The following is a 20207-nucleotide window of genomic DNA, read 5'->3' on the forward strand; positions in this document are numbered from 1 at the left end:
CTCTTCTGTGCCACCTCTGCCTCCAGCGCTCGCTGTGTACCACATGCATGTTTTGTGTATACATATATATGTGCATATATCTACGTATTGTATGCATTTATAGGTGTATATATATTTATCTGTACTGGGTCTGGCTGGGATGGAGTTAGCTTTCTTCACAGGAGCCCCTGTGGTGCTGTGCTTTGGATTTGTGTCTAAAGCGGTGTTGATAACACACAGGTGTTTTGCCTTTCTGCTTGCACAGCCTCAAGGTTTTCTTTTTCCCTCTGCCCACAGCAACTACACCGGGGGCAGGCAAGAAGCTGGGAGGGGACAGAGCCAGGACAGCTGGCCCGAACTGGACAAAGATATTCTATGCCATATAACATCATACTCAGCTGCAAACGCTAAGGTAGAGGAAGAAGAGGCAGGGCTTTGGCTTCAGCTTCGGCGGTTTTGTCTTCCAAGGTGGCCACTGCTCAGAGACTTGGCATCCATCTGCTTGTGGGAGCTGGTGAGGGATTGCCTTTGAATTGCTTGGGGGGTTTTCTCTCTTTTCTTTACTTTTTAAACTGTCTACACCTCGACTCACAAGTTTTCTTGCTTTTGCTCTTCCTATCTTCTCCCCAGCCCTGCTGCAGGGGTTGGGAGTGAGCAAGCAGCCGAGTGGGTGCTTTGCTGGTAGCTGGGGTCACTGCACCACCGTCCCCCAAACATGGGGCTTGAGGAGGGGGTTGAGATAACAATGGATTTGATCGGAGTGTGTTAGACTGAATTTATAGCTGTGTGGCAATTACTTGGCAGAGTAATGGCTGCTTTCAGCCTTTGCTGCGTTGCTGTGTTTTGCCCAGGGGGGACTGATGATAAAAGTGGCCTTGAGCCTGGTGCTTGGCCCCTGCAGCGCTGCCGTCCCACCGCTCCAGGGACCATCTCGTGGAGGCAATGATCGATCGCACCTTCCTCCTCTTCTCCCCGGGGGACAGGTATTCCCGGCCGCACTGCAGCAGACCCCCGGCTTCTCAAGCCCCCTCTGTGAGGCCGAGGGATGTGCCCAGGGGCAGCTGATTCCTGGGTGGGAAGGGGTGTGGGAGGCCCTGGGCAGGTGCCGGTGGCGGTTCTCACCCCCGATGGTGAGGGATTTCATGCCCAAAGAGGCGCGGAGGCCTGCCAAGGTGGTGGAGGCAGGTTGTCTCGTCTACGGCGAGAAGAGACGGCAGCTCCTGGCGCTGTGATGGGGCCTGGCCTACCCGGCCTTCCTCCAGCAGCCTCACGGGGGCAAGCTGGCCTCTGCGTCCCAGGACGTGCAAACAGACATGGCAGCTGAAGTAGAGAACCAGTCGACGGCTGGCTGTCGGCTACCTCGGAGAAGCAGAGGTCCACCCCGTTGGGGAGGGAGGAGGAGGAGGGAGCGGGGCAGCCCTGGGGGGTGAGAGGAGGCAGGCGGGAGGCGGAAAGAATTCACCCCCCAGCCAGGCGAGCGGCTTGCCACCTGGCTGCTCCAGTGCTGGGACATGGGGGTCAGCGGCCTGGCTCTGGAGAGCTGGGAAGTGCAGCAGCTGGGGTTCCTCACGAGGGACCGTCCTACCCACAGGGAGATCAGGAGGGGAGCTGCCGCCCGCAGCCTCTGGAGGTGGCTCGGCTCCTCTGGGGCGTGAAGGAGAAGTATCCTTTCAAGGAGGATCTACCGGGGAAGTGGACCACCACAGAGGAAGGTGGTCTACAGCGACCTGGACAATGACCGCGTCTCCAAAGACCCAGGTGACATCCAGCGCTCCCGGGCTGTGTGGTGGCAGCTGGTGCGGGGCGTGATGGCGGCCTGTGCCCTGGCGCTGAGGGACTGGCTGGCCCCTGAGGTGCCCGCCATGGAGGAGCTGTCCTGCCAGCTCCTCCGCGCCTGGGGGAGTCCCTCTCTCTCTGGCACCAGGCTGAGGAGCTGTAAATAAAACAGAGACTATACAAATAAATAAATAGTGAAGCTGCGCCTGCTGCTTTTCCTGCCTCCTCCTACCCACCTAAGCTCCTTTGGAAGATAATCTGTGTATGTTTTGTATGTGTGTGTATATACATATACTTCTTTGTTTTGTATATACACATACATGTTTATGTGTATATATACATACTTACATATCCCCGTACAGATGTTTTGCATATACATCCATATACACATTTTGCCTGTGCTGTGATGGGGCCTGGCCTACCCGGCCTTCCTCCAGCAGCCTCACAGGGGCAAGCTGGCCTCTGCATCCCAGGACGTGCAAACAGACATGGCAGCTGAAGTAGAGAACCAGTCGACGGCTACCACAGGGACCTGGCTGTCGGCTACCTCGGAGAAGCAGAGGTCCACCCCGTTGGGGAGGGAGGAGGAGGAGGGAGCGGGGCAGCCCTGGGGGGTGAGAGGAGGCAGGCGGCGGCAGGCAGGCAACTCATGTCTGTTGTATACATGAGTATATATTTAGGCACATACACCGCTGTATGGTATGTGTGCATGTTTATACATACCTAAGTATCTATATTTACGTATAGCTATGTGTAGGCATAGATGTCCTCATACATGGTTCGTATGCACATACAGATGTTTAGGTACACATATAACCGTATCCCCATGCTGCTAAATACGTTTGGTAGATACGCGGCCATCTGCGTATGTATGTTTTGCATGTACAGACCCCCATAACATTCTGTCTAAACAGGCACTTCTCCACGCGCGTCTCTGCGTTGTCCGTAACCTCCTGTTTCGCCCACGCAGGTCTGTACCCACCGGTGCACGCACACATCCAGCCGCCCGCCCACACCGCTCTGCCCGCCGGCCGCCGCCGAGGCCGGGCCGGGCCGCGCCGCGTCCCCATGGTAACGGCCTGGCGGCTGGCGCCCGGCGGCGGGGCCGCTCTCGCCGGTTGCCGCCGGCCGCGCCGGGCCGGAGAGGCAGGTGAGAGCGGGAATTTGGGGGGCGTCCGGGGCGGTGGGAGCGCTGCGGGGTCGGGGGTGCCCCTGCAAAGCGGCCAAGGCGTGGAAGCGGCGGGGCCCGGGGGCTGGTGGGCGGCGGACGGCCCCCCTCCCCGCCCCGGCCGGCTGTGTGGTGGCGAGGGGGGGGACCCTCAGCCGCTTGAGGAGAAACGTTGAGAGACGCACCCGAAATCTTAAATAAAAGTTAACCCCGTTAACCTGTGTGTTTGTCCAGTATGTCTTGTGACCAGGCCGAAAGTGTCATCAAGAAAATAATTCGCGAAATCGGACAAGAATGCGCCGCCCAGGGACAGACCGTTTCTGAAACCTTGGTGGCGTTCGTGGTAAGCGCAAATTCAACGTTCAGGGTGTGGGGGTTTATTATTATTTCATCTGGGTGTTTTTCTAATCTGTTTTTCAAATTCTGTTGTCATCCGTTAAATATTAATATAAATATGTATTGATAGCATACAGATCGGAAGTTTCAAACCTGGGTGCCCATAGCTTGGCAGTTCGAACCGGTTTTTAAGGCTTTCATGAGGTAGGGGCATAATTTTACATCTTCCCTCGAAGTCACTGACTGATGCAGCTTTGACCGAATGATGTGAAGCAAGGACATAAACATTCCTTTGCTCTTAAAAGTCAACAAACTTCAGATGGCAGCTCCATGGCAGCCTGCCCAGGCTGGGATGGCAACAGCTGAGGCTTTCAGGGGTGAGTTGAAATTTGAAAAGTCTGGGTTTCTGACAGCCCACATTGGGAAGTTTTCAAGGGGCGTTCAGTGATATTCAGTATAGGGTCCTAAAAACCTGAAAAAGTATTTCATTCCTCTGAAACGCCATCTATGCAATGGCATAGGCCCTCAAAAGGCTGCAGGTTCTGAGTCCGGGGAACTCTTTGAGCTCTGACTCAGAGTTCCCCCTCAATTGTCTTCAACAGGCAGATAAACCATTTTTTTCTTTCTAAAATGAAAATGAGAAGTGTTCCCAAGTTTTAATAACATTTCTTCCCACTTTCATAAATGAACAAAAAGACATGACGCATAGGTGAATGTTTATTGCAGCAGCTATATTTATTCTTTGACGTTTATCTCTTCCCTCTATTGTGATGGATTCTTTTGTTTGTTTCTCTGTTTAGGCAGGGCCAGGTAGTATAAATGGGCTGAATATTTTTCAGAAAACAAAAGGTTAGTTACAAACAGTATATATTGAGATATAAATTGTTTTCTTTTGGCAATCACTAGGTGAAAGCTGTTGTTTTAGATCCAAGAAATGACTTCAGTGTGGATCAAATCCTTGCAAAAAAAGAAGTGCAAAATCTTATCCAGGTAATTCTGACACGATGCTGAGAGTGAGTACTTAGCTAAGACTATAGCATTATTTGCTACCTGTTCCTGTAACTAAAATGCCATTTTATTTTGATATGAACACTTTCAAAATATTAACCCTACTTTGTTCTCATGGTTCTGTAGCTAAAGACTGGAGTATGTGTTCCCTCATGTTAGTAAATGCCTTATACTTCATAGTCTTTGTAGTATGTCGAGAGAATGATAGGGAGGGGGCTCTACTGCTGTTGTGAAACCTGTAGCATAGTCACTCTCAGTTCAGACATTTTCCTCTTCATGAGAAAGAACTCACTGCTCTGTCTTTCTTAGCTCTGTGTTACCAGGCTGCTTGACACAACAAACCCATCCCTGAACACAATTAAGATGCAAGTTTACTTTGATATGAACTATGCAAACAGAGGTAATGTCAAATATGTTTTCATAGAAGTTGATGCTGAGTTTAGGATTTAATATCTTTCTGTGTAGGGCTAATAATGATTCCCATTAAATGACTGCTGGCAGTAAAGCAAAATAAACATCCCTGGAGAAATGTACTATGTAGGAGTATGGTGTTTCAGTAATGATATAGTAGGGAAAAAATGTGCATTATATTTGAGAGTACACTCATCCTGTCTGAGAGATTTACTGGATGTAATGTCTTAGATAACTTGAGAACAACTATGCTTTCAGGTGCAGTGGCTTTTCTTGCCTTCTGCAAGAAAAACTTGCACTGCACCTGTGTATCTGAAAGAGAACCAGTACCCAAAACTGCACTTACGTATCTGAAAGGGAACTTGATGTTTTATCTATATCTCTGATTGAGCGATATGAGCAATCTTGATCAATTAGTTGCAGTTTTAACCGAGTATGTTTTGGTCTCATCCGTGGTAACGTCATATGGTCTGAAATGGAAATGTGGAAGAAAAATGATGGGGAGAATGTCTCTGCTGTAACTTCAGATCTCAATGGGACAATGAAGGCTTGCTGGGAAACAGAAGACAGAACAAGAGCAGACAAACATTTCTGTGTGAGGAGGTCATAAAAATGTTTTCTTGTTACCATGGATTAAAACCAAAAATTAGCAAAACTAGGAAGCTGCTCTGCAGTCTTCTGGACTCAGTAAGCTCGGTAAGCTCAATAAGTCCAGTAAGATTCTGAGATCCTGGGTAGTGTTCAGATTTGTGTATTGTAACTTCAGGTGTGTATGAAGTGTGTGTGTGTGCGTGTGTGTGTGTTAGGTCCTACTGCAGCCAGAGGAGTCCAGACAGCCTGCTTAATTAGGCCTGAATAGTTCCCTGGACTCTACTGACTGATGTTAATCATGCTAATTATGTTAATGTTTAACTCCAGTGTTGTTCAAGGTACCATAACTTTATAATTAACATCTCTTCCACCTGTCTGTGCTTCAGAAACCTTAAGTTGGTGCTCTGACTGTAGAAATTAATTGTACCCTCTGAATAAGCCAAATTGCAAGGAATTTAAATAGCGCTTCCTAACAGTCCTTCTTTCCTAGCTGAATTACTCAGTGAGCAGCACCGTGTTCTGGAGGGAAGGCTGGCTCCTGTGGTCAGAGATATCACAGATAGTCGTCCTCATGTGCAAGAAGAAGTGGAGAATGTGTATCGAAAGATTGTGAGCTATGTGCTGCTAAGGTCTGGCCTGGGATCGCCAACAGATATCGAGGTTGTCAGGGAGGTAACAGGTCAGTAAACTCCCAGCTGTGAAATTGGGCTTTTCTCTTTGAGAAATAACATTTTACCTTTTCTTTGCTGATCTTTAGATATAGATATGGTAAACTGTGATGAATGCTTACTACCTAAACTGTCACTGCTCAACTTTGAAGCCTAAATTTGCCATGGATTTCCTACTTTCTGCAGTTGTTCAGGAGAGGGTATTTTTGCTTGTTAATTATTTTCTTTTTTGTTGCCTCATATTGAGAACTTCCTCACCCTTTGTAATGCTTCTAGCTGCCTTGCAGAGTGTATTCCCCCAGACAGAGATGATTACTTTCATCTCACTCAGTAAGAAGAACAAAGAGCAACAGCTGAAAAATCTTGCCATGCTGGTCACAGGAATTCGGTTGTACAACAAGGAATGCAGGAAAGGAGGAAGCAGCATTGATGACTGTAAGTAGACAACTGCATTTGGGCTATGTATTTCAGATTAATTCTTCCTGGCCTTCTTCACTGGAGCGGCTCCAATAATATCCCATCTCTAGATAAACAGCTTTGACTCAGGGTCTGAAAACCTGAAGGAAAAGTACATATTTGGTATTTACTTACAGGTTTCCATGTAGGCTACTACTTTTTAGCTAAGAGGGAGCCCTATGTGGTTGATGTGGAAGGATTATGTGTATTAACTTCATGCACCAATTTACCTCATGATAACTCTTCCCTGATCCCTTGCCATTAAGTGAATTAAATATGTAATGTTTGCCTTTAAAAGCACTTAATTAAAATCTTGAAAGAACACTATCAACCCAATTACAATTTTCTGTTGCATATGTGTAATGAGAAGTGATAGAAGTTGCTGGGGCATTATGTGTATTCTGATAATTTCGAGTAACCTCTTCAGATTCTTAACACGTTCTCAAAAATCTTTTGGATTTTGAATCCTCATCAGTGGAAATGTTTTTGTGAATGTGCATGTAGTATTGTAACTCAGTGTGGAGACTTCTTTGTAAGAAAGGTCTGCAGCCCAGTTTTAGAAGAAACTAAGAATTGAAAATTGTGCAGATTGCCTAAAGTCTCTCAGGAAACCCATGTCAGTAGCATCAACTGAACTGCATCTACTATGAAGCAAGTTTTCTCACAGTCCTTGACTTGACTGTGATATTTCCACACCTGTAATTCTGACTGTTTGGAACCTCTCAACTAGTAAGATATAGCGGTTGAATCTAGTATGCAAGCATTTGGAAATGCATGAATATAAGGACAAGACTTAGAAATTTTATTGGAAGTCTACTTTGCTCAAATACTGCACTGTAATCTTTTGCTAATTATTTAAATAATTCTCTTTACATGTATCTCATTTATTCTGTACCAAAAGTGCCAGCCATTCTGAATGAAGCCATTCCATCAGCTACCCGGGCTGTTGATGAAAGTCTTAATACGTGCCATAAGCTAGCCCACCAGTACACAGCTCTGTTGGAATCCGTGCAGGAAGACCAACACAGATATACACAGCTTAGTTCTTTTAAATTAAAAGAAGTACTGTTCAATGTGAGACAATATGAGGCTTTCCTTTGCATCCTTCTGGTGAGATACCATCATGTTATATCCTGTGGGTTTTTATTTCAGATCGAATGTATTCAAGTTACCTACTTGTACAGGACAGAAATATAAGAAAAATGATTCAGAAATCAGTGAAATCATATTATCTCAATATATGAGAACCTACATCATTTGTCATGATGAACTTTGTACCTAACTTGGTGGGTTTGGCTACTGTCAGCTAAAAGACAAAATGGATTAATTGTTTGCTGCAGTGTGACTGTGCTTCCACTTAATTTCTGGAGGTTTCCTTTTTTTTCTTTAATTTCATTAATAAAGGACTGAAAAAGTAGGACTTCTTCCTTGCTTGCATACTGATACTCACTCTGCCTCAAAAGGCATGAGAGAAAAAATGTCCTTGTTCAATCCATAAATCACCTCAATTTTAGTCTGCAGACATCCCCAACACATATGGAGTCATCAGAAGTCTTTGAAGAATACAATTTAAATTCTTGAAACTTGTTTTGTTTATGAAGACCTTTTAATTTGTCTTTTGAGAAACTGCAGGGTTTAATTTGTTTTTCCTGTATATTATAAAGCTTGGAAAAATATTTTATTCTCAATTTGTTTCAGTTCTCTTCATTATAAAAATGTAGAGGTTTTCTATAAAAATTACTAGTATATATTTGAGAGAAGCACCTGGTTTTATACCTGAACACTTAAGGAAAAATATATTTTGTGGAAAGTTAGGGTGCATTTCATTCCTTAAAACAGTTGTCTGAAAATAGTTGAATAAAAAGATCCAAGTAAATACTTGTTACTAAATACTTGGGTTTTTGACTGTCATACTTCTTACCTGAAGTAAGTTCTCTTTCCAGTCTGATGCAATTACAAGTGCTCAAGAAGTTGAAAAGATGAATGTGCAGTTTGTAGTGACAATGGAGCAGTTGAAAAACACAGTGCAGAATAAGGTTTCCATAGATACCAAAGAAGTTTTTGTAAGTATTTTGAATGGAAAACCTATTTCTTCTTAATTATAAAAAATTACTTAAGTATTGCAAAATACTTTACCAGTGTATTTTTGTATAGTTTGTGTTAAGAAAAAGGCTACATTATTTTCTCTCTATTATAACACCATCTGTGATTTTTAAAGGGGCAACTAAACTAAAAGACTTGATCTCAAGGTAAAAGAAAAGCAAGGTACAAAGGCGGGGGGGGGAAGAATTAAATGGTATTTTACTTTAAGCGTCTTGAGTCATTTGTCAGTATTTGTAGATTTACAGTGATATTTTCCTGGTTTGTGTAAACATTCTCCTGTTCCTTGCAGAAGTAGTAAGAACACAATGATGACAGATAACGGCACATCAGAGTGTGGTTCTCTTTAGTCCTTTCAGATAGCAGTTCCTGTAATTACAGTATGACTCCTTGATATAATTTTTCTAAAGAAATCAGCTTTCTGTGGTGGGGTTTTCAGCCACTTTGCCCCTCCCAATAGCTTCTGAACCTGTTGGCCAGTTTCAATGGAATTTGTCAGAGTCCAGAGATCTCAAAATATTTCATTTGCTGCCAGTTTTGTGAAAAACAAGCAACTAGAGAGACAGAATTAGAGCCCTCCTAAGATTAAGTCTGAAATGGGAATGCCACAATTACCTGCTGGTTAGTGTGCTGTGTGGCCAGTGAGCAGCCACGTACCTCTGCACGATTGATGTTCTGTACTGTTTGACCCTTAGTTGGGAGCTACAGGACATGGGAGGGAGGTGTGGGAGGAAGGGGGAATGAGTGGTGCGAACTGCAGGTTGTGAAGGAGGGTACTCGATGACCGTGTGAAAACCTGGGATTATTATGATGACATGGTGTAAAGGAAACGGGGGAGAAATATGTGAGAAACCAGCTTCATTTAATTTGCTTTTCATGCAAGAGCTCATTATTTTGTGTGATATGCCTATCATTTTAATTCCTTGTAGTTAGCCATTGAACTAGCATGCAGTTCATACATATGTTAGGTTTTATTTAATTCTTCTAAGCAAATAATTAGAAGGCAAAATAAAGTCTACTGTGGAGGAGGGAAGAAGGAAGATCATGCCCCCACCACCTACGTGGAGTATTTTTTACACCTCCCATGAGGGCATCTGAGCTGGAAACTCATGGGAACAGCACTTTAACTGAGGTACACCTCAGATGTGACCTGACACTTCAGTTTGTGTGTGCTTGTGATTTTATAAGCCAGACGTTCTCATTTGGGGAACATTTTCCTCTCCTGTCCAGCTGCTTAAAGCAGTTTTTTCTCTCCTATATCTTCATGGGGCTTAAGTGACTGATACATGTTACCGTTTTCCCTAGAAGCTGTCTGCTGTTGTCTGCTTCATTCCTAGATTTTCTTCCCCCTTCAGGTTGGTTAGTTGTTTTTTCTTCTCTGCTGAAAACAGAATATGTGATTTCTTTTGATTTCAGGTCTTATGCAGGTAGAGATTTCTGTATTAACACTCCATTTAAATAGTTCTTCTTGTCTTCAGCTAGTTGCTGAGAAGCTGGGTCCTCTACACATGTAGAGAAGCAGGGCATTCTGCCTTTCAAAAAGCGTAGCATAAGGCCTAACTTTGTGGTAAACATTTGTTTTAGGAAACAGAGTAGATTTCATTATTTTGATCTTGCTGCCCTTCCTTTAGTTTCTTCCATTTTTGTAACCGTAACATTTCCACAGCATTAGTGATGCTGATGAATTCCAGAGCTGACTCTGGAAGCAGGGCAGACAAAATAACAAAATCTGATAGGTTTGTACATGCAGATGTGGTTTTACTTCATTTGGTAGTTAACCAGGTGCATTTCTTCTGGTCCTTCTTACTTCTGTGTGCCTTATTTTCAGTTATAAAACTGTATTGTCAGTGAAGTGCTCAGTTCCAAGCATGGGCTCGGAGTAATGTATTTAGGAAAGGGTTTGGAGTAAAATGTAGAAAAGTACCATACTGGCCTATGGGCCTACATGCTGGACGTACGTGCTTTGGGCATATGTGATAGGAGCTCCTCTTACAAAGCCCAGGAGTTCCCCTGGAATTTCTGGATGCTGAAGGCCTTGGAGGTCAGCCCCGCTTTGTTCATAGCAGGGATTGTTGAGCACAGCACTTGGGTTACACTGCGGACATAAAACAAATCTGGATTTTGGATAATTTTCTTTATTTTCTAGCCTCTCTTTGTTGCACTTTCTAACCTCTGGACCAGCTTTCAGGATCAGATACTACTGCTAAACTTCCTCACAGATATGACTAACAATCTGCAACAGTTCTCGGAAATCCAATCACAGCTTTTTCCTGAGGAAGTGCTAACTTCTCTTCTGGAAGGAGTGACTGTGAAAAGTGATGAGGAAAGGATAAGAGAAACCATGGGTACTGAAAGTTATTACTTTTTCATTTTCCAAGATTTTGTGCTTTGAATTTTCTTTACAGAGGGTGCTACACATTGATTTTTGAATAATCAGAATTTGCAGAGTAAATTAAAATGAGTGTTGTAGTATGTGGATTTATTTTTCATGTAGTGTAGTTTGGGCTTTTATTTATACATATAAAATTAAAATATAGCTACTAGATACAAACATACCTTATAAAAATGGCAGAATGATGAGAGAAGAATATTTCTACTTTTTAAAAATTTCTTAAGTTTGTCTATGCCTTTTTATACCTATCAGAACTTCTGAAATGGAGGGGGGAATGAAAAAGCTAAATTAACAAGGCTTTGCTTACTGGAAGTATTTGTAAGATGGTATCCCTAGCAACCAAGTTATACTCCAGGGGAGTAATGGATGAGTGGGTGAAAACAAAATAGAAGAAGAAGGTATTACCTTCCTGTTGTTGTCCCCTATGGGGGGGGGGGCGGGGAGAAAGCTTTCCAAAAGAAAGCTATTGCTACTAAAGAAGGCTCCTGCAGGACTGATTTTTCAGTAGGATCTCTCTTAAGACAGGGCTAAAGTTTGGCTTTTGGGATCTTTGCACTGCAGGTCACCCTGTGAAGACCAGAGTAATCTGGTCATCCTGCAACATTATTATAAACATCTGATGTTTTGTTACTGAAATCCTTCCTTTGTTAAACCTTTTGTTAGGAACCAGAGTGAATGTTTCTGATTTCAAGAACCAAGAATGGCTTTTTCCAGAGACTACTGATAATTTTGATCAGTTGCTAATCCAGTACCATGGTTTCTGTGCACATGCAATTGGTGTGAGAGGCCTCACCCTCCCAGGTATGGTTTGTAGTTAGGTCTTTCCCGTAGTTTATATGTACACAAGTACTAGGGAAAATGGAAAGACATGTTCTGAATGCATCCTCTTATGTCAAAGCTGGAGTACTGTATTTTCATGTTTGTAATTTTCACCCCAGATAACTTATTTCCCCCTTAAAGTATTTTTCTTCTAAAAACACACAAATAAACTGTCCTAAATGTAGGGTAGGAGGGCTTCAACAGAAAGTAGGAATGAGCAAGCAGAGGCAAAACCAAGATGGGATGGATAAATGTTTCCTCCTGCTATATGTGCATCTGTATAACCTACACTGCAGCTGAATGCAGGTTCGTTTACTGTTGTGTGTTTTAATACAGGCATAGGAAAATGGTCATTCCTTCTGTTTTGTGTATCCATGTGTTGCAAACGCACCCATTCATTCCTACATCATATGTATTTTTAAATAGTCATTATAAAGTACTAAAAATCTTCTCTGAAAAGAACACAAAAGTGCACTTGATTAAGTCAACTAATCATAGGAAATTTTTTTGTCTCTTCTAGGGTCATTTGTCTTGAAAGCAAGCCTTATTTCAGCTACCCCATCAGTTCATGGTTTCTGTCTCCCTATCCTTTATCCTTTATAGAACCTATCCATATAGAATTTTTTTAAACCTACAGGAGGTTGGGAGGAAACTACTGCCATTACTTAGCAGTATTAAAAAAATAGGTATTTTAGTGGCAGTGTAAATTACTTACACTTATTTAGTATTGCATATGAGAACAACTGTTCTGGGTTGGACTGAAGGTCTCTCTAGTCCTGTATCCAATTTCTGGACATGGACAGTCATGAACACCTGAAGATCATGAGAAATCAACTAGGAATGATCCTTCCTTAATTATATCCTTCCCTGTTCTAGCATGATCCTTCCTTAATTATATCCTTCCCTGTTCTAGCAATTAGTGGTTATGGGATTTCCTCAGATAAATGTTGAGTCTGTAACCTTCTGTTGAATAATCCTTGATAGAGGTTTTTCATCTATCTAATTGCTTTTTCAATCCATTTAGAGTTTGCCAAGGGTTATTGTTATTGTCAAGAGTCCTGCAATTGTAATTATATGTACTATGAAAAGGTACCTCTTTTTATGATGGTTTTAAGCTCTGGCTTGATAATTTCATCAAAGACCTGATAGTCTTTCTATTAGGAAAATTAGCAAATAGTAATTTTATATTGCATGCAATTCATGGTTTTATAACCCCGCATCATATTACTTCATTTCAGTTGCTTCTTTTTAATGCTGAAGAGGCCTCTTGATTTAACCCCTCCTTCTGTGAAAGGTATTCCAAGCCTCTGATCACTCCCAACTCTCTTCATTTTAATTTTTCTTATTCTGTTGTGTTGGAACAAAATGTAGTATTACAAATGTAGCATATAGGTTGTTATAATGTTGCTTTTCTTCTCCACCTCTGTTTGCATCCTAATAATTCCTGACATTCTTTTTGCTTTTTTGATTGCCACTGAGTATTGCCATGTAGTATTTTCAGGGCACTGTCTGTGATGATTCTAGGTCTTTCCTGGGCAATGACAGCTGAAGCAGAGCCTGTCACTGTCCTTGAGCTCAATTTTTGTTTTCCTATATAAGTTATTTGGCCTTTATTAACATTTCATTTTCTCTGTTAATTCATTGTCCAGCTTCTCAGCTGCTTCATCTACTTCTTCAGTTAATTTCAGTGTTATGACCTTTGGTATAAATGAACTGCTGATCTGCAATCATTTGCTGGAGATTACAGGGAAAACATTTATGTGTATGGGCTGTTTTGTTATGCCTTTGCTATAGGTGTTTTATCTGTTGTTTTTCTGACAAACGTGCACTAAGGCATGCTGGATGTGAACTGATCAAAAGCAGCTGTACTGACCTAACGAAATAGACTTTTCAGTATTTAAAAAAGCTTACTTTCAGGGATTTATTCTGATTTCAGAAAAAAGGAAGTGAAACTGACTTGAGGGAAACACAGAATCTTGATTACAAATGTCTTTTGTATTGGATATGATACTGTTCGCTATTTTATTTTGTGGGGTTTGTTTTGGTTTTTTTAGGAAATCCCGCTATTGGAATTTTGAAGCACAAAGAGAGATGTTATGTTTTCAGTTCCAAAGAAGCTGCATACATCTTTGCTCAAGATCCGGATAAGTTCATTCAACTGAACATCGAAAAAGCAAAAGAACATGCAGAGCTAATTCAACTGCTTGAGCTTCGTCATCAGTTTGAATACCTTGCTCCTTATGCACAGGTACACATTGCCCATGCCTCATGCTAAACAGCTGTTGGGTCACTGGTTGATCTGTCCTTTCTAGAACATAAAGAGAACAGATGATACCTGTCTTTAGGAAAGAAGTATAATAATCTGCCTATCCTACAGAATGTCTGAAGGTCGCTCTTTTCCAGGTCTTCAAGGCGTTGATAATAAAACATTTTCCCTTTATGTTCTTATCACCTTATGTCTTCATAGGAGAATATGTAGAGCTAAAGGATTGTGGCAGTGATAAAAGCTATTTGTCCTTGGCTTAGGAAGATCCTGTGTCTGATGGTTCTTTTCCTCATTTTTGCAAAAGTAGCCTAAAGGGACAGTAAATAAATGGAACAGAAGACAAGCCAGATACCATATTAACTGGAACTTCAGTTTAGCAGTTCATCAGTATGTGCTGGATGAGAGTGTAATGATATCTGGGGACAGGAATTATGGAAATATTACAAAATCAAAGGGGACTCATTAATAATGAATGCAACAGTGCTACTATGTGAAATCCAAAGACTTGATTTGGATTCATAGACATGCTCTGTGATCCACTGTGAATTCTAGGTCCCTAGCAATGGAAAGAATGTAGTTTTGAACAGGCCCTTGGTGAGAAAGACAGTTTATATCCTGGCTCTGGCAGAGTTGTAAGCACTTCTCCTAATCATGATTTGTGATTTTTAGTCCATTCATAAAGACAAACTGAGGTGCCTGCACCATAAAATATTGGTGGTGGTGGTGGGACCCCTTTTTACCTAAATCCAATTATTAAGCTCTCACTCAGGATGTGGGAGCCTGCAATTCAGCTGTGGCCTCTGCCTAAAGGGTTTTCTGTCAGAAATTAAATCCATCAAATACTTAATGGTTTCTTCTTTTTAGTGGGGGCAGGGGAAACAAAAATATTGTTGGATGTAAAAATCGTTATCCACTTGTGGTTTGCAGGTTTCTCTTTGCTTTTAAAAAGTAGCATATCCATATGCTGGTTTTGTTACATATTTGTATTCTTCTCATTAATGCCTTGCTTGGTTTTGGTGTTTTTTTTCATCCAGGCCAATGCAGACAAATGTTTGAAACCAACCACAAAATGTGACAGTAGTACTCAAACTGATACTCATATCTTGCCTCCAACTATTGTGACATCCTACGAATGGAATGAATGGGAACTCAGAAGAAAAGCTATAAAATTGGTTTGTATTGTTATTACCAGATTTTCATTGTTGAATAACAAAGTTCAGAATAAATTATTGTAAACTTTTGTTCCTTGCAACATAAATCTAACCTTATTCAAAGACACACACTTTGTTACAACTGGCTCAATATTTTTTCCCCCGGTATTTTCTCTCCTTATTCCTAGACTTTCTTACTCTCCCACTTTTTCCATATTTTTCCCCAGTTTTTTGAGCAGTGTTTCCACTGCTAAGTTTATTCATTCCAAATTTTTCAGTTGCCTTCTTTAAGTAATAAGAGTTTGTTGATTAGCATTGAATTTTAAAGTTGTTTCTCTACACTGTAATAAATTTAACAGCTTGAAGGTATTGGTATATACTGTCTTTGTTTAAAAAAAAAAGATGGCAGAAAGGTTTGGGTCAGGCAAAACATTATTGCAAGTTGAGCAATTTATATTAACATTCATCACTGTCAAGTAAGAGGAGATAAAATGTAGTAACTGGCAGACAGAATGGTGAGGAATACCTTTGGATGTGTTTGACCCTGCGGAAGCTTTCTTTCAGCTAATTTATTCATCCTTGAAAGGTATCAGAGCATGCCACCTTTTCCCCCCCCCTCTTTTTTTTTTTCTTTAATTTTATCCTGATTCTTCATGTTTGCTAAAACCAATTCTGCTTTTTTGGGGGGGGAAAAAAAATCCCTCTTTTATGTAGGACTGGAGAGGTAAGAAATAGAGCAAGTAGGTTTTCCGTTGTATATATAAGCCAGAGGAAATGTTTGTTACACTATTATGGTGATTTTCTGATGGATTGTACATCACATTCTGTCCACAGAAGGTTGGCTGTATACATAAAAGTTTTTAAAGTAACAGTATATATTTTAAAAGCTTCTTCCTAGGGTTTGCCAGCACATGCAGTTGCCAAGGTATAGCACCTGATTTTCACAATTCAGTCCAAATGAAGTTGTGAGTACAGGGAGTATTGCAGTTATCAGTATCAACTGGATGCAGAATACTGCAGGGTTGATTATTTCTTTTCTGTGAACAGATGCACTATGGAGGCCTGTGGTCTGCTGTGCCGCCTGTTTCCTTTCTGTTGTTCTTTTTGCCATGAAATCTCCAATGTTATAACAGGAAACCAAAATTTTGGACTGAGAAGTCTTGCCAGTGTTAACTGGCTTATAAAGGATTCTAAGTAATAGTTGTTACTGAGGTATATAAAGAAGCAAATTAGGTTTACAAGAGGCCTAGCTAAAAGCCTCATTTGCTTCTGTAATGGACAAAAGTACATAAATAAATACAAGATGTGGTCAGTGGTTTATCTTTAGTGTAAGCAAGGGTGATGTTTTCCAACAGCTGAGCATGAAGACCACTCACAAACAAATTTGTAGTTCGTTAGTTTGAAATCTTTAGAGAAAGTACTTTAAAGTACTAAGGGTGTTTTAGCCTCAACTGTCCATATGGGAGATTAGTGATGCTGAGTTGAAACAAAAAATCTCAGATGCATGCAAAAGTGTTTTGTCTACAGTGACTATGGTGAATTTGTTATATGGAGGTGATATGACATTTAGAATCAAAGTGCTAAAATAACAGAAATAGCTTACCAATGCATCTGTGAATTCAGTACTTTAGGGGAGCATCAGCCATATTTGCAGATTTTGTTAGAGGATGAGCTCAGATGCCTTGGGGTTTTTTTCTGTTGTTCATACTTAGCCAGAAAACTTGTAGCGATATGAAGTGTTAAAATATGAGTCTGTTAGAACACCTGTTTGATGTTAGAAGTAAAATTTTCAGCTCCCATTTGTTTCTCTGTGCAAGCATCGTTCCTTGCAACAGCGTACATTCAGTTTTCAAGAGGGATAAACTTAACAGAGAAACAGTATCTCATTCCTGCTCTTGTTTTAATTGTCATCAAAACCCTCAGAAAAAAAGACTAAAATATTGTCTTTCTTTCCATGCCGTCTCTTCTGTAAGTTCCTTACTGTTCTTTTCTGTATTTTCCTTGATGACACTGTGCCTAAGATTCAGTTGTAGATTAAGATACCAAAATGCGGCTACAGATACGTGCTTCAACTTCCATTCCAGCTGAGGGAGACCTAGCTAGTGGAGTCTGGAGAATATTTTGACTCACCCTGATACAAACACCAAATTTGTCCAACTTAATCACGCTCCAGCTTCCACTGACTCCAGTCTGCTGACTGGACTGGACTGGACTCCAGGGACTTTCTCACTTACATGTAAGGGTCTGGATCCCACCACATGAGACTGTATTTTGTATATTTCGATGACAACATTATGTCATATGATTTACAGTGTTTTACATCATTGCTGACACAGGAGGCTCAGTGAAATAAGGAACATTTTGTTGTTTCAAGTGCTGACTTTGTAATATTAACACTTTGAGAGAAATGGTTTTGTTGTTGTATCTACAGCAGTTTCTGTGATTAAACAGAGCTTTAATCATGAATTACCTTACCTTTTCCCCCTTGCCAAGGGGTTAATAAGCAATGTTGTGAAGGAAGGCATTTTTTCCCTTCTATCTGGTGCTTTGTGACATCAGCAACTAAACCTCATCACATTTGGTCTGAAACCAGACAAAGGCTTGATCCTGTAGTTTGATTATCCACAATATTTGGGATCCTCAAGCTTGTTTTAGGTTTCCATCTCATTCAGTGTGCTTTCAGACTGGTTGAAGTTAATTTGAAGCACTGGAAGAGCTTAACATGAAAACAACATTTTATTCTAATAAAACAAAGGCTCCGACATTTAACAAAATTTGAAGCACAGCAACCAAAGGAAAACACGAAAGCAGTAAGAGGCTGACTTAGAATTGTGTGGGCTACCTCCAGTGCTGTTCACGCATCCTGTTAGTTCAGGAGTTATCAAATAGCGGTTGCAACCGTGTATTGATAGCAGGGTGAAGTGGGCCACGTTCCAGGTTTATGAAGCCCATAGACGTAAAATATACAAAGACACCTAAGTATACCCTAGTGCTAAAATGTTCAAACAAAATTTTGCTTAATCTCATTCTTTTTGTGTCTTTAGGCCAATTTGCGCCGCAAATTAACCCGTGCCATGCAGACCGATCTCAGCCATATGAGAAGAGAGAACTCCACCCAAGTGTACTTGCCAAAAGATGTCAGCACCCAGACTAAGCGTGACAACTCAAGCAATGTACCCAGACCACAGATTTTCTTGGAAGGTCTCCAAGGAGGATCATCTCCTACTACTCATATGGTCAAAGTAGACTTAACAAGAGCAGTAGATGAAACCTGAGTGAAAACGAGAAACCTGAAGATATGTATTGAAAGTATATATAAAAAATCCCTGCATATATCTGAATTAAGATACAAAAGATTTTACTGTGTCTGTTGATTCCACGAGCATTTGATTTATTTCATTTATCTACTGGGGCTGCTGACTGGCATTAAGTGATAGAAATGGTAAGCCTGAAGCACCCAGATTTTAAACAGCAATTTAGAATCGAGATGTTCCCAAAGACTTTAATGCAAACTAACATTTAAATGTGTAGTGTGTGTTCTGGGACTTTCCTGAGGTTTTAATACAATGATTGCTTGCTGAAACACTGTCGTTAAGAGCCATGTCTTTGGTACATGAAAAGCGTAATGCAAGACAACTGTGAGATACGGGGCCAATGCTGCAGCTCCTACGGAGGCATAATTCCCATTGGTGTGAAGTAAAACTGATCTCAAGAGGGTCGCCTGAATGTCACAGCCTTTTAGGTCTCTAGTAATTTCTGTATTCGTTGGCCAAGCAGCATGCTGGTAAGCGCACTGGAAAGCACAGGAATGTGACTTCAAGGCACCTTTTTGAAAGCTGTGTTTCATTGTGTTTGAAAAACTAAGGCGCAACAGGAAAAGGTTTTTAGCTTTATTTCCTTGTGGCTGGGAAATACGTGCCAGGTCTGATCAACGCAGCTGCAGCTAGTACTTCTGTTTGAGAAAACCTGAATCATTGGAGCTTCAAGATGAAACATCTTCTCAAATGGAAGTAGGGGGTGCTTTAAAACAGAGATACTTTTCACAATAACAAAGGGCTCCACGAGTTATTATTATCTGTGAAAAGTCCTGGTGCGTGACTGCGATTGCATAGGGTGTGCTAAGGTTTCTAAATCTCTTTTTTTGGCCAGGTGTGGCATAGTTTCCCAGGTCATGGTTACACAAGCTTGTGACAATGAAGCTCGAAGATTCAAGCTGCTGGATGATTTTTCTGTGGCATTGTGCAGGGTAGCATTCTCTTTCTGTTTGACCATCTCCAAGGTATTTGGCTTCACTTTTTAAAGTTATACAGCTGGGACAAATCCACAAGGCATTATTTTAAAAAAAAAAAAAAAAAAGGAGCAGGAGGGGAGCACGCAAAGAACTTCGCTAAATGGCTTTCCACTAGGTGGTTTTCTCTTTTGTGAAAATAATTAGCTGCAGCCAGATGTGCTGCTCCTCCACGTTTTTAAATAATGATAAGCCGGCACCAATTTTCAGATCTATTAATAGAAAAATGACTGCTATTACCAGCTGCAGCTTTGGGTTTTTTTTCGGAGAAAAACACCCTGTTGCTGCTTGCTGAGATACTTTTCGTTGATGTCACCTCCGCACACTTTTTTAATCGCCGTTTGCTTTGAACCTCTTGGAGTTCTTGCACCGAACCAACAAACTGCTCTTTCAAGAGTCCGCAAATACACTCATTTAGAAGAAAACCGGTGACCGAAGACGCCTTTCGCCCTCCGTCCTCTCTTCTTTCCGCTGGAGAACGCACGGCTGCCACCCCCCTCCCCGTCCGGCCGCGGCGGAACCACCCCCTGGGACCCCCGGGCCGTTACTGCCCGGGCCGCGGGGCGCAAACACCCGGGGCGGCCGCTCCCCAAGAGACGGGCGGCGGCGGCCCGCAGGCCCTGGGGCTGTGCTCGGTCACTTGCACGCATCGGCGCCGCCGTTTAAAACCACCCGGGGGTTCCCCGGTGGCGGGGCAGCCCGGATGATGGCCCGCCCGGTCCGCCGCGCCTCACGGGGCCCTGCCCCCCGCCCGAGACGGGCCTCCGACTCGATGGTGAAACGAGGGAGGCGGGGCGC

General features: G+C 42.0%; 1 protein-coding gene across 2 annotated transcripts; it reads left to right on the forward strand.

The window, feature by feature from the left end:
* The first annotated feature begins 2848 nt into the window (after window positions 1-2848).
* On the forward strand, window positions 2849-18671 carry CFAP206 (cilia and flagella associated protein 206). 2 transcript variants are annotated; one of them, XM_049818203.1, is made up of 13 exons: window positions 2849-2905; window positions 3158-3266; window positions 4166-4249; window positions 4577-4667; window positions 5760-5948; window positions 6214-6372; window positions 7295-7503; window positions 8337-8456; window positions 10640-10838; window positions 11549-11686; window positions 13759-13952; window positions 15005-15142; window positions 18166-18671. In XM_049818203.1, exons 2-13 carry the CDS (start codon window positions 3159-3161, stop codon window positions 18394-18396), a joined length of 1860 nt encoding a protein of 619 aa, XP_049674160.1. In that variant the 5' UTR covers window positions 2849-2905; window position 3158; the 3' UTR covers window positions 18397-18671. The 2 variants fall into 2 exon arrangements, with proteins under 2 accessions (XP_049674160.1, XP_049674161.1); XM_049818204.1 differs by lacking the exon at window positions 5760-5948.
* The last annotated feature ends 1536 nt before the right edge of the window (window positions 18672-20207 follow it).

This window comes from Accipiter gentilis, chromosome 15 (assembly GCF_929443795.1).
Source record: "Accipiter gentilis chromosome 15, bAccGen1.1, whole genome shotgun sequence".
Taxonomy (NCBI): Eukaryota; Metazoa; Chordata; class Aves; order Accipitriformes; family Accipitridae; genus Astur; species Astur gentilis.

What these genes read in the sequence shown, in the direction of transcription:
- CFAP206 (XM_049818203.1), top strand. Translation starts at nt 3,159, where the DNA reads ATGTCTTGTGACCAGGCCGAAAGTGTCATCAAGAAAATAATTCGCGAA. An exon ending in TAGATACCAAAGAAGTTTTT is followed by an intron (nt 8,457 to 10,639) that starts GTAAGTATTTTG and finishes TTTATTTTCTAG; the next exon opens with CCTCTCTTTGTTGCACTTTC. An exon ending in GAAGAAAAGCTATAAAATTG is followed by an intron (nt 15,143 to 18,165) that starts GTTTGTATTGTT and finishes TTGTGTCTTTAG; the next exon opens with GCCAATTTGCGCCGCAAATT.